The sequence below is a fragment of the Garra rufa genome, unplaced genomic scaffold (genome assembly GCF_049309525.1).
Source record: "Garra rufa unplaced genomic scaffold, GarRuf1.0 hap1_unplaced_001, whole genome shotgun sequence".
In the NCBI taxonomy this organism is placed as follows: domain Eukaryota; kingdom Metazoa; phylum Chordata; class Actinopteri; order Cypriniformes; family Cyprinidae; genus Garra; species Garra rufa.
In genome coordinates, this window is record NW_027394276.1 from 2728011 (window position 1) to 2742518 (window position 14508).

At 40.3% G+C, this 14508-nt stretch overlaps 1 protein-coding gene across 1 annotated transcript in view; it reads left to right on the plus strand.

Annotated features, from left to right (window-relative positions):
- Positions 1 to 1505: 1505 nt before the first annotated feature.
- Positions 1506 to 14508, plus strand: part of LOC141302347 (rab GTPase-activating protein 1-like) — a 32136-nt gene continuing 19133 nt past the window's right edge. The window contains exons 1-2 of the mRNA XM_073832397.1: positions 1506 to 1617; positions 1769 to 1854. Of these exons, the coding sequence (XP_073688498.1) occupies positions 1506 to 1617; positions 1769 to 1854 (198 nt within the window). The remainder of the gene's footprint in view (positions 1618 to 1768; positions 1855 to 14508) is intronic.

The following is a 14508-nucleotide window of genomic DNA, read 5'->3' on the forward strand; positions in this document are numbered from 1 at the left end:
GATGGGTCTTAGACTGCCATCCTTCTTTGGAACGAGGAAGAAACGGCTGTAGAAGCCTGACTCGCTCTGTGTTGGGGGAACCGTATCTACGGCACCTTTGCCAACAAATTCCTCACCTCCGTACGCAAAACTTCTACGTCTTTGCTGTGAACTGAGGTGGAGACCCCGCTGAAGCGTGGTGGTCTTCAAGCGAACTGACGTGTGTAACCTCGTTCTATTATGCCCAGAACCCACTTGACACTCCGGGGATGGCTTGCCAGGCCTCGGCCCGCGTGGCAAGGGGTTGCATTGGTTCGAGCAACTGACCGTTATGACAATGGCAGGTTGTGAGGACGCTGTCAGAAAGGGCCCAGGGGTCACAACATTTTCCACTGAGAAAACGAGCCGCCAGCGAGATATAACACACATCGTCTCAACAAGCGCAGCCTCAGCGTGGGCATGGCCCAGACGCATCCAATTTGAAGCTGTCAGTAATGATCAGTGACAGCATTCTCATTTAATCCACCTAAAAAGATCAAACCGCTCAAAAAGAGGAGTAATGATGATCTTTGTATTAACATATAGGTAGTTTAAAACGCTGCGCACATCCTCTCAGTTCTGCTCGTAGCAGACGAGGGGAGGGGCGGGGCCGTCTTCACTGAGAAACGAGCCGCCAGCGAGACATAACACTCATCGTCTCAACGAGCGCAGCCTCAGCGTGGGCGTGGCCAGGACGCATCCAAATTGAAGCTGTCAGTAATGATCACAGTGACAGCATTCTCCTTTAATCCACCTAAAAAGATCAAACCGCTCAAAAAGAGGAGTACTGATGATCTTTGTATAAACATAGGCAGTTTAAAACGCTGCGCACATCCTCTCAGTTCTGCTCGTAGCAGACGAGGGAGGGGCGGGGCCGTCTTCATTGAGAAATCGAGCTGTGAGCAAAGCAGATCCAGACGTAAACACTCGCAGAGAGAGCTGTCTGTCTCAGAGCATGCAACCTCAGCGTGGGCGTGGCCCAGGCGAGAGGCGCACTGAAATATGAAGCTGTCAGCAATATAGAATCATAGGTGACAGCGTTCTGCTCCGATTTGCTCAGAAGGATAGAGCCGCTCGATAAGGCGAGAGGCGCAGATCCTCACATAACACTGATCAAAGACTGCACAGAGTGACGAACGCGGGGCTTTGCCGGCGTTACGTCACTTAAGTCTGATCGCATATTCACCGTTTCTTTCTCCGAGGTAACTGAGAGAAGAGAAACGTGAGAAGGGGGAGGCGGGGCGACTCCCGCGAGCGAACATGTCCATACTATTAATAATGAAAGCAGCTCGCCTCTGTGAGCGCGGCATAAGCGACGCATACACGAAAGCAAAGCCGTCAGTAATAGATGTAACAGTGCTTCGCTCTGATCTGCCAGGGAGGATTAAAGCCGCTCGTGTAACGAGTGCATCTGATCCTCGCGAGTAACACACGCTGGCAAATCAATAAAGCTTGCACAATATGTGTCGGCATGAGAATGCTCGTGCATGATTGCTCAGCTCACAACTCGCTGCTGCTTCCTCCGAGATTACTGGGAGGAGAGAGACATGAGAGCTGGAGCGCCTTCTGCGAGCGGACCGGGCTTTCGTAGTGAACGCAGTCCGTCTCCCTAGCAACACACACACACAAACAAATGCGAGCTTGTCAGATCAAAGGCAACGGGAAGAGCGAGCACGCGGGCTCACTGCCGGCGTACGATCATTCAAACCCTGTTGTTTAGTTCCCTGACTCCACTGTCTCTTTCTCCGAGCCTTGCTGAGAGATAAGAAACGGGAGAACGGGGTTAGCGAGCGAAAAGAGCGAGACTCAAACTGTCAGCGACAGCATTCCGTCTCAGTGAGCGGCACTCACTGCCCTTCTACATCGTGCAGAGCCCTGCACGAGCCACTCGCATCGCGACATTTGCAACAACGTCGCTAGAAAATTTGCTCTTTTAGAACTTACTTCTTAGAAATAAGCCCTTTTATACTCACCGGATGGCGGCAGGGGATCAGCTGGGACCGCTGCTGCTGCGACGCTGAAGGCGGCGGAGAAGCGGCTAATCAGACGAGCAGAGAGGGTCTCTCGTTCAGCTTGATCCGCTGCGAAGGCGTGTCAACGGCGAGTAGCATCAAGTCTCGTAGATCAGCAAAGAAGTCGTCGCTGAAGGAGAAGGATCTGAGATCCTATGGCTAAATGCACGCTTATATAGCCAGATACTCCGCCCCTTTTGGCGCGATCGGGCGCGAATCATCGCCATAGGCTCGTGCAGCTCCGCTGCCGAGCCATTGGTTCGTCTTTTTATCACTGCACGAACCAATGGCCGTGCAGTTACACTGCGTTATTGAAATGCTTCAGTCTCAGGAGAAAAGGAGCTTTTCCCCATAGCGTCTTCGACGCAGTACGAGTGAAAGTATCGAAAGGGAACAGCGTTTCAACGCAGAACAAAGTTGGTTCAGGCAATGCAAGCTGAATCTCTGTCCCACTTTAAATTTACACTCTGTGCATACATTAAAGCTATTTTGCAACACAGAGAAACATATCTGAAGGTGTTAGAAGTGTTTTGCATGATTTTTGAAGTTAGACCCTGAAATGTCAGAAAACAGCGTTTCAGCGCAGAACAAAGTTGGTTCAGGCAATGCAAGCTGAATCTCTGTCCCACTTTAAATTTACACTCTGTGCATGAATAAAAGCTATTTTGCAACACAGAGAAACATATCTGAAGGTGTTAGAAGTGTTTTGCATGATTTTTGAAGTTAGACCCTGAAATGTCAGAAAACAGCGTTTCAACGCAGAACAAAGTTGGTTCAGGCAATGCAAGCTGAATCTCTGTCCCACTTTAAATTTACACTCTGTGCATGAATAAAAGCTATTTTGCAACACAGAGAAACATATCTGAAGGTGTTAGAAGTGTTTTGCATGATTTTTGAAGTTAGACCCTGAAATGTCAGAAAACAGCGTTTCAACGCAGAACAAAGTTGGTTCAGGCAATGCAAGCTGAATCTCTGTCCCACTTTAAATTTACACTCTGTGCATGAATAAAAGCTATTTTGCAACACAGAGAAACATATCTGAAGGTGTTAGAAGTGTTTTGCATGATTTTTGAAGTTAGACCCTGAAATGTCAGAAAACAGCGTTTCAGCGCAGAACAAAGTTGGTTCAGGCAATGCAAGCTGAATCTCTGTCCCACTTTAAATTTACACTCTGTGCATAAATAAAAGCTATTTTGCAACACAGAGAAACATATCTGAAGGTGTTAGAAGTGTTTTGCATGATTTTTGAAGTTAGACCCTGAAATGTCAGAAAACAGCGTTTCAGCGCAGAACAAAGTTGGTTCAGGCAATGCAAGCTGAATCTCTGTCCCACTTTAAATTTACACTCTGTGCATGAATAAAAGCTATTTTGCAACACAGAGAAACATATCTGAAGGTGTTAGAAGTGTTTTGCATGATTTTTGAAGTTAGACCCTGAAATGTCAGAAAACAGCGTTTCAACGCAGAACAAAGTTGGTTCAGGCAATGCAAGCTGAATCTCTGTCCCACTTTAAATTTACACTCTGTGCATACATTAAAGCTATTTTGCAACACAGAGAAACATATCTGAAGGTGTTAGAAGTGTTTTGCATGATTTTTGAAGTTAGACCCTGAAATGTCAGAAAACAGCGTTTCAGCGCAGAACAAAGTTGGTTCAGGCAATGCAAGCTGAATCTCTGTCCCACTTTAAATTTACACTCTGTGCATGAATAAAAGCTATTTTGCAACACAGAGAAACATATCTGAAGGTGTTAGAAGTGTTTTGCATGATTTTTGAAGTTAGACCCTGAAATGTCAGAAAACAGCGTTTCAACGCAGAACAAAGTTGGTTCAGGCAATGCAAGCTGAATCTCTGTCCCACTTTAAATTTACACTCTGTGCATGAATAAAAGCTATTTTGCAACACAGAGAAACATATCTGAAGGTGTTAGAAGTGTTTTGCATGATTTTTGAAGTTAGACCCTGAAATGTCAGAAAACAGCGTTTCAGCGCAGAACAAAGTTGGTTCAGGCAATGCAAGCTGAATCTCTGCCCCACTTTAAATTTACACTCTGTGCATACATAAAAGCTATTTTGCAACACAGAGAAACATATCTGAAGGTGTTAGAAGTGTTTTGCATGATTTTTGAAGTTAGACCCTGAAATGTCAGAAAACAGCGTTTCAGCGCAGAACAAAGTTGGTTCAGGCAATGCAAGCTGAATCTCTGTCCCACTTTAAATTTACACTCTGTGCATAAATAAAAGCTATTTTGCAACACAGAGAAACATATCTGAAGGTGTTAGAAGTGTTTTGCATGATTTTTGAAGTTAGACCCTGAAATGTCAGAAAACAGCGTTTCAGCGCAGAACAAAGTTGGTTCAGGCAATGCAAGCTGAATCTCTGTCCCGCTTTAAATTTACACTCTGTGCATGAATAAAACTTATTTTGCCACACAGAGAAACATATCTGAAGGTGTTAGAAGTGTTTTGCATGATTTTTGAAGTTAGACCCTGAAATGTCAGAAAACAGCGTTTCAGCGCAGAACAAAGTTGGTTCAGGCAATGCAAGCTGAATCTCTGTCCCACTTTAAATTTACACTCTGTGCATGAATAAAAGCTATTTTGCAACACAGAGAAACATATCTGAAGGTGTTAGAAGTGTTTTGCATGATTTTTGAAGTTAGACCCTGAAATGTCAGAAAACAGCGTTTCAACGCAGAACAAAGTTGGTTCAGGCAATGCAAGCTGAATCTCTGTCCCACTTTAAATTTACACTCTGTGCATACATTAAAGCTATTTTGCAACACAGAGAAACATATCTGAAGGTGTTAGAAGTGTTTTGCATGATTTTTGAAGTTAGACCCTGAAATGTCAGAAAACAGCGTTTCAGCGCAGAACAAAGTTGGTTCAGGCAATGCAAGCTGAATCTCTGTCCCACTTTAAATTTACACTCTGTGCATGAATAAAAGCTATTTTGCAACACAGAGAAACATATCTGAAGGTGTTAGAAGTGTTTTGCATGATTTTTGAAGTTAGACCCTGAAATGTCAGAAAACAGCGTTTCAACGCAGAACAAAGTTGGTTCAGGCAATGCAAGCTGAATCTCTGTCCCACTTTAAATTTACACTCTGTGCATGAATAAAAGCTATTTTGCAACACAGAGAAACATATCTGAAGGTGTTAGAAGTGTTTTGCATGATTTTTGAAGTTAGACCCTGAAATGTCAGAAAACAGCGTTTCAGCGCAGAACAAAGTTGGTTCAGGCAATGCAAGCTGAATCTCTGTCCCACTTTAAATTTACACTCTGTGCATACATAAAAGCTATTTTGCAACACAGAGAAACATATCTGAAGGTGTTAGAAGTGTTTTGCATGATTTTTGAAGTTAGACCCTGAAATGTCAGAAAACAGCGTTTCAGCGCAGAACAAAGTTGGTTCAGGCAATGCAAGCTGAATCTCTGTCCCACTTTAAATTTACACTCTGTGCATGAATAAAAGCTATTTTGCAACACAGAGAAACATATCTGAAGGTGTTAGAAGTGTTTTGCATGATTTTTGAAGTTAGACCCTGAAATGTCAGAAAACAGCGTTTCAACGCAGAACAAAGTTGGTTCAGGCAATGCAAGCTGAATCTCTGTCCCACTTTAAATTTACACTCTGTGCATAAATAAAAGCTATTTTGCAACACAGAGAAACATATCTGAAGGTGTTAGAAGTGTTTTGCATGATTTTTGAAGTTAGACCCTGAAATGTCAGAAAACAGCGTTTCAGCGCAGAACAAAGTTGGTTCAGGCAATGCAAGCTGAATCTCTGTCCCACTTTAAATTTACACTCTGTGCATAAATAAAAGCTATTTTGCAACACAGAGAAACATATCTGAAGGTGTTAGAAGTGTTTTGCATGATTTTTGAAGTTAGACCCTGAAATGTCAGAAAACAGCGTTTCAGCGCAGAACAAAGTTGGTTCAGGCAATGCAAGCTGAATCTCTGTCCCACTTTAAATTTACACTCTGTGCATGAATAAAAGCTATTTTGCAACACAGAGAAACATATCTGAAGGTGTTAGAAGTGTTTTGCATGATTTTTGAAGTTAGACCCTGAAATGTCAGAAAACAGCGTTTCAACGCAGAACAAAGTTGGTTCAGGCAATGCAAGCTGAATCTCTGTCCCACTTTAAATTTACACTCTGTGCATGAATAAAAGCTATTTTGCAACACAGAGAAACATATCTGAAGGTGTTAGAAGTGTTTTGCATGATTTTTGAAGTTAGACCCTGAAATGTCAGAAAACAGCGTTTCAGCGCAGAACAAAGTTGGTTCAGGCAATGCAAGCTGAATCTCTGTCCCACTTTAAATTTACACTCTGTGCATGAATAAAAGCTATTTTGCAACACAGAGAAACATATCTGAAGGTGTTAGAAGTGTTTTGCATGATTTTTGAAGTTAGACCCTGAAATGTCAGAAAACAGCGTTTCAACGCAGAACAAAGTTGGTTCAGGCAATGCAAGCTGAATCTCTGTCCCACTTTAAATTTACACTCTGTGCATACATTAAAGCTATTTTGCAACACAGAGAAACATATCTGAAGGTGTTAGAAGTGTTTTGCATGATTTTTGAAGTTAGACCCTGAAATGTCAGAAAACAGCGTTTCAGCGCAGAACAAAGTTGGTTCAGGCAATGCAAGCTGAATCTCTGTCCCACTTTAAATTTACACTCTGTGCATGAATAAAAGCTATTTTGCAACACAGAGAAACATATCTGAAGGTGTTAGAAGTGTTTTGCATGATTTTTGAAGTTAGACCCTGAAATGTCAGAAAACAGCGTTTCAACGCAGAACAAAGTTGGTTCAGGCAATGCAAGCTGAATCTCTGTCCCACTTTAAATTTACACTCTGTGCATGAATAAAAGCTATTTTGCAACACAGAGAAACATATCTGAAGGTGTTAGAAGTGTTTTGCATGATTTTTGAAGTTAGACCCTGAAATGTCAGAAAACAGCGTTTCAGCGCAGAACAAAGTTGGTTCAGGCAATGCAAGCTGAATCTCTGTCCCACTTTAAATTTACACTCTGTGCATACATAAAAGCTATTTTGCAACACAGAGAAACATATCTGAAGGTGTTAGAAGTGTTTTGCATGATTTTTGAAGTTAGACCCTGAAATGTCAGAAAACAGCGTTTCAACGCAGAACAAAGTTGGTTCAGGCAATGCAAGCTGAATCTCTGTCCCACTTTAAATTTACACTCTGTGCATGAATAAAACCTATTTTGCAACACAGAGAAACATATCTGAAGGTGTTAGAAGTGTTTTGCATGATTTTTGAAGTTAGACCCTGAAATGTCAGAAAACAGCGTTTCAACGCAGAACAAAGTTGGTTCAGGCAATGCAAGCTGAATCTCTGTCCCACTTTAAATTTACACTCTGTGCATGAATAAAAGCTATTTTGCAACACAGAGAAACATATCTGAAGGTGTTAGAAGTGTTTTGCATGATTTTTGAAGTTAGACCCTGAAATGTCAGAAAACAGCGTTTCAACGCAGAACAAAGTTGGTTCAGGCAATGCAAGCTGAATCTCTGTCCCACTTTAAATTTACACTCTGTGCATGAATAAAAGCTATTTTGCAACACAGAGAAACATATCTGAAGGTGTTAGAAGTGTTTTGCATGATTTTTGAAGTTAGACCCTGAAATGTCAGAAAACAGCGTTTCAGCGCAGAACAAAGTTGGTTCAGGCAATGCAAGCTGAATCTCTGTCCCACTTTAAATTTACACTCTGTGCATGAATAAAAGCTATTTTGCAACACAGAGAAACATATCTGAAGGTGTTAGAAGTGTTTTGCATGATTTTTGAAGTTAGACCCTGAAATGTCAGAAAACAGCGTTTCAACGCAGAACAAAGTTGGTTCAGGCAATGCAAGCTGAATCTCTGTCCCACTTTAAATTTACACTCTGTGCATAAATAAAAGCTATTTTGCAACACAGAGAAACATATCTGAAGGTGTTAGAAGTGTTTTGCATGATTTTTGAAGTTAGACCCTGAAATGTCAGAAAACAGCGTTTCAGCGCAGAACAAAGTTGGTTCAGGCAATGCAAGCTGAATCTCTGTCCCACTTTAAATTTACACTCTGTGCATGAATAAAAGCTATTTTGCAACACAGAGAAACATATCTGAAGGTGTTAGAAGTGTTTTGCATGATTTTTGAAGTTAGACCCTGAAATGTCAGAAAACAGCGTTTCAACGCAGAACAAAGTTGGTTCAGGCAATGCAAGCTGAATCTCTGTCCCACTTTAAATTTACACTCTGTGCATACATTAAAGCTATTTTGCAACACAGAGAAACATATCTGAAGGTGTTAGAAGTGTTTTGCATGATTTTTGAAGTTAGACCCTGAAATGTCAGAAAACAGCGTTTCAGCGCAGAACAAAGTTGGTTCAGGCAATGCAAGCTGAATCTCTGTCCCACTTTAAATTTACACTCTGTGCATGAATAAAAGCTATTTTGCAACACAGAGAAACATATCTGAAGGTGTTAGAAGTGTTTTGCATGATTTTTGAAGTTAGACCCTGAAATGTCAGAAAACAGCGTTTCAACGCAGAACAAAGTTGGTTCAGGCAATGCAAGCTGAATCTCTGTCCCACTTTAAATTTACACTCTGTGCATACATTAAAGCTATTTTGCAACACAGAGAAACATATCTGAAGGTGTTAGAAGTGTTTTGCATGATTTTTGAAGTTAGACCCTGAAATGTCAGAAAACAGCGTTTCAGCGCAGAACAAAGTTGGTTCAGGCAATGCAAGCTGAATCTCTGTCCCACTTTAAATTTACACTCTGTGCATACATAAAAGCTATTTTGCAACACAGAGAAACATATCTGAAGGTGTTAGAAGTGTTTTGCATGATTTTTGAAGTTAGACCCTGAAATGTCAGAAAACAGCGTTTCAGCGCAGAACAAAGTTGGTTCAGGCAATGCAAGCTGAATCTCTGTCCCACTTTAAATTTACACTCTGTGCATAAATAAAAGCTATTTTGCAACACAGAGAAACATATCTGAAGGTGTTAGAAGTGTTTTGCATGATTTTTGAAGTTAGACCCTGAAATGTCAGAAAACAGCGTTTCAGCGCAGAACAAAGTTGGTTCAGGCAATGCAAGCTGAATCTCTGTCCCGCTTTAAATTTACACTCTGTGCATGAATAAAACTTATTTTGCCACACAGAGAAACATATCTGAAGGTGTTAGAAGTGTTTTGCATGATTTTTGAAGTTAGACCCTGAAATGTCAGAAAACAGCGTTTCAGCGCAGAACAAAGTTGGTTCAGGCAATGCAAGCTGAATCTCTGTCCCACTTTAAATTTACACTCTGTGCATGAATAAAAGCTATTTTGCAACACAGAGAAACATATCTGAAGGTGTTAGAAGTGTTTTGCATGATTTTTGAAGTTAGACCCTGAAATGTCAGAAAACAGCGTTTCAACGCAGAACAAAGTTGGTTCAGGCAATGCAAGCTGAATCTCTGTCCCACTTTAAATTTACACTCTGTGCATACATTAAAGCTATTTTGCAACACAGAGAAACATATCTGAAGGTGTTAGAAGTGTTTTGCATGATTTTTGAAGTTAGACCCTGAAATGTCAGAAAACAGCGTTTCAGCGCAGAACAAAGTTGGTTCAGGCAATGCAAGCTGAATCTCTGTCCCACTTTAAATTTACACTCTGTGCATGAATAAAAGCTATTTTGCAACACAGAGAAACATATCTGAAGGTGTTAGAAGTGTTTTGCATGATTTTTGAAGTTAGACCCTGAAATGTCAGAAAACAGCGTTTCAACGCAGAACAAAGTTGGTTCAGGCAATGCAAGCTGAATCTCTGTCCCACTTTAAATTTACACTCTGTGCATGAATAAAAGCTATTTTGCAACACAGAGAAACATATCTGAAGGTGTTAGAAGTGTTTTGCATGATTTTTGAAGTTAGACCCTGAAATGTCAGAAAACAGCGTTTCAGCGCAGAACAAAGTTGGTTCAGGCAATGCAAGCTGAATCTCTGTCCCACTTTAAATTTACACTCTGTGCATACATAAAAGCTATTTTGCAACACAGAGAAACATATCTGAAGGTGTTAGAAGTGTTTTGCATGATTTTTGAAGTTAGACCCTGATGAAATGTCAGAAAACAGCGTTTCAGCGCAGAACAAAGTTGGTTCAGGCAATGCAAGCTGAATCTCTGTCCCACTTTAAATTTACACTCTGTGCATAAATAAAAGCTATTTTGCAACACAGAGAAACATATCTGAAGGTGTTAGAAGTGTTTTGCATGATTTTTGAAGTTAGACCCTGAAATGTCAGAAAACAGCGTTTCAGCGCAGAACAAAGTTGGTTCAGGCAATGCAAGCTGAATCTCTGTCCCGCTTTAAATTTACACTCTGTGCATGAATAAAACCTATTTTGCAACACAGAGAAACATATCTGAAGGTGTTAGAAGTGTTTTGCATGATTTTTGAAGATAGACCCTGAAATGTCAGAAAACAGCGTTTCAGCGCAGAACAAAGTTGGTTCAGGCAATGCAAGCTGAATCTCTGTCCCACTTTAAATTTACACTCTGTGCATGAATAAAAGCTATTTTGCAACACAGAGAAACATATCTGAAGGTGTTAGAAGTGTTTTGCATGATTTTTGAAGTTAGACCCTGAAATGTCAGAAAACAGCGTTTCAACGCAGAACAAAGTTGGTTCAGGCAATGCAAGCTGAATCTCTGTCCCACTTTAAATTTACACTCTGTGCATGAATAAAAGCTATTTTGCAACACAGAGAAACATATCTGAAGGTGTTAGAAGTGTTTTGCATGATTTTTGAAGTTAGACCCTGAAATGTCAGAAAACAGCGTTTCAACGCAGAACAAAGTTGGTTCAGGCAATGCAAGCTGAATCTCTGTCCCACTTTAAATTTACACTCTGTGCATACATTAAAGCTATTTTGCAACACAGAGAAACATATCTGAAGGTGTTAGAAGTGTTTTGCATGATTTTTGAAGTTAGACCCTGAAATGTCAGAAAACAGCGTTTCAGCGCAGAACAAAGTTGGTTCAGGCAATGCAAGCTGAATCTCTGTCCCACTTTAAATTTACACTCTGTGCATGAATAAAAGCTATTTTGCAACACAGAGAAACATATCTGAAGGTGTTAGAAGTGTTTTGCATGATTTTTGAAGTTAGACCCTGAAATGTCAGAAAACAGCGTTTCAACGCAGAACAAAGTTGGTTCAGGCAATGCAAGCTGAATCTCTGTCCCACTTTAAATTTACACTCTGTGCATGAATAAAAGCTATTTTGCAACACAGAGAAACATATCTGAAGGTGTTAGAAGTGTTTTGCATGATTTTTGAAGTTAGACCCTGAAATGTCAGAAAACAGCGTTTCAGCGCAGAACAAAGTTGGTTCAGGCAATGCAAGCTGAATCTCTGTCCCACTTTAAATTTACACTCTGTGCATACATAAAAGCTATTTTGCAACACAGAGAAACATATCTGAAGGTGTTAGAAGTGTTTTGCATGATTTTTGAAGTTAGACCCTGAAATGTCAGAAAACAGCGTTTCAGCGCAGAACAAAGTTGGTTCAGGCAATGCAAGCTGAATCTCTGTCCCACTTTAAATTTACACTCTGTGCATAAATAAAAGCTATTTTGCAACACAGAGAAACATATCTGAAGGTGTTAGAAGTGTTTTGCATGATTTTTGAAGTTAGACCCTGAAATGTCAGAAAACAGCGTTTCAGCGCAGAACAAAGTTGGTTCAGGCAATGCAAGCTGAATCTCTGTCCCACTTTAAATTTACACTCTGTGCATGAATAAAAGCTATTTTGCAACACAGAGAAACATATCTGAAGGTGTTAGAAGTGTTTTGCATGATTTTTGAAGTTAGACCCTGAAATGTCAGAAAACAGCGTTTCAACGCAGAACAAAGTTGGTTCAGGCAATGCAAGCTGAATCTCTGTCCCACTTTAAATTTACACTCTGTGCATACATTAAAGCTATTTTGCAACACAGAGAAACATATCTGAAGGTGTTAGAAGTGTTTTGCATGATTTTTGAAGTTAGACCCTGAAATGTCAGAAAACAGCGTTTCAGCGCAGAACAAAGTTGGTTCAGGCAATGCAAGCTGAATCTCTGTCCCACTTTAAATTTACACTCTGTGCATGAATAAAAGCTATTTTGCAACACAGAGAAACATATCTGAAGGTGTTAGAAGTGTTTTGCATGATTTTTGAAGTTAGACCCTGAAATGTCAGAAAACAGCGTTTCAACGCAGAACAAAGTTGGTTCAGGCAATGCAAGCTGAATCTCTGTCCCACTTTAAATTTACACTCTGTGCATGAATAAAAGCTATTTTGCAACACAGAGAAACATATCTGAAGGTGTTAGAAGTGTTTTGCATGATTTTTGAAGTTAGACCCTGAAATGTCAGAAAACAGCGTTTCAGCGCAGAACAAAGTTGGTTCAGGCAATGCAAGCTGAATCTCTGTCCCACTTTAAATTTACACTCTGTGCATACATAAAAGCTATTTTGCAACACAGAGAAACATATCTGAAGGTGTTAGAAGTGTTTTGCATGATTTTTGAAGTTAGACCCTGAAATGTCAGAAAACAGCGTTTCAGCGCAGAACAAAGTTGGTTCAGGCAATGCAAGCTGAATCTCTGTCCCACTTTAAATTTACACTCTGTGCATAAATAAAAGCTATTTTGCAACACAGAGAAACATATCTGAAGGTGTTAGAAGTGTTTTGCATGATTTTTGAAGTTAGACCCTGAAATGTCAGAAAACAGCGTTTCAGCGCAGAACAAAGTTGGTTCAGGCAATGCAAGCTGAATCTCTGTCCCGCTTTAAATTTACACTCTGTGCATGAATAAAACTTATTTTGCCACACAGAGAAACATATCTGAAGGTGTTAGAAGTGTTTTGCATGATTTTTGAAGTTAGACCCTGAAATGTCAGAAAACAGCGTTTCAGCGCAGAACAAAGTTGGTTCAGGCAATGCAAGCTGAATCTCTGTCCCACTTTAAATTTACACTCTGTGCATGAATAAAAGCTATTTTGCAACACAGAGAAACATATCTGAAGGTGTTAGAAGTGTTTTGCATGATTTTTGAAGTTAGACCCTGAAATGTCAGAAAACAGCGTTTCAACGCAGAACAAAGTTGGTTCAGGCAATGCAAGCTGAATCTCTGTCCCACTTTAAATTTACACTCTGTGCATACATTAAAGCTATTTTGCAACACAGAGAAACATATCTGAAGGTGTTAGAAGTGTTTTGCATGATTTTTGAAGTTAGACCCTGAAATGTCAGAAAACAGCGTTTCAGCGCAGAACAAAGTTGGTTCAGGCAATGCAAGCTGAATCTCTGTCCCACTTTAAATTTACACTCTGTGCATGAATAAAAGCTATTTTGCAACACAGAGAAACATATCTGAAGGTGTTAGAAGTGTTTTGCATGATTTTTGAAGTTAGACCCTGAAATGTCAGAAAACAGCGTTTCAACGCAGAACAAAGTTGGTTCAGGCAATGCAAGCTGAATCTCTGTCCCACTTTAAATTTACACTCTGTGCATACATTAAAGCTATTTTGCAACACAGAGAAACATATCTGAAGGTGTTAGAAGTGTTTTGCATGATTTTTGAAGTTAGACCCTGAAATGTCAGAAAACAGCGTTTCAGCGCAGAACAAAGTTGGTTCAGGCAATGCAAGCTGAATCTCTGTCCCACTTTAAATTTACACTCTGTGCATACATAAAAGCTATTTTGCAACACAGAGAAACATATCTGAAGGTGTTAGAAGTGTTTTGCATGATTTTTGAAGTTAGACCCTGAAATGTCAGAAAACAGCGTTTCAGCGCAGAACAAAGTTGGTTCAGGCAATGCAAGCTGAATCTCTGTCCCACTTTAAATTTACACTCTGTGCATAAATAAAAGCTATTTTGCAACACAGAGAAACATATCTGAAGGTGTTAGAAGTGTTTTGCATGATTTTTGAAGTTAGACCCTGAAATGTCAGAAAACAGCGTTTCAGCGCAGAACAAAGTTGGTTCAGGCAATGCAAGCTGAATCTCTGTCCCGCTTTAAATTTACACTCTGTGCATGAATAAAACTTATTTTGCCACACAGAGAAACATATCTGAAGGTGTTAGAAGTGTTTTGCATGATTTTTGAAGTTAGACCCTGAAATGTCAGAAAACAGCGTTTCAGCGCAGAACAAAGTTGGTTCAGGCAATGCAAGCTGAATCTCTGTCCCACTTTAAATTTACACTCTGTGCATGAATAAAAGCTATTTTGCAACACAGAGAAACATATCTGAAGGTGTTAGAAGTGTTTTGCATGATTTTTGAAGTTAGACCCTGAAATGTCAGAAAACAGCGTTTCAACGCAGAACAAAGTTGGTTCAGGCAATGCAAGCTGAATCTCTGTCCCACTTTAAATTTACACTCTGTGCATACATTAAAGCTATTTTGCAACACAGAGAAACA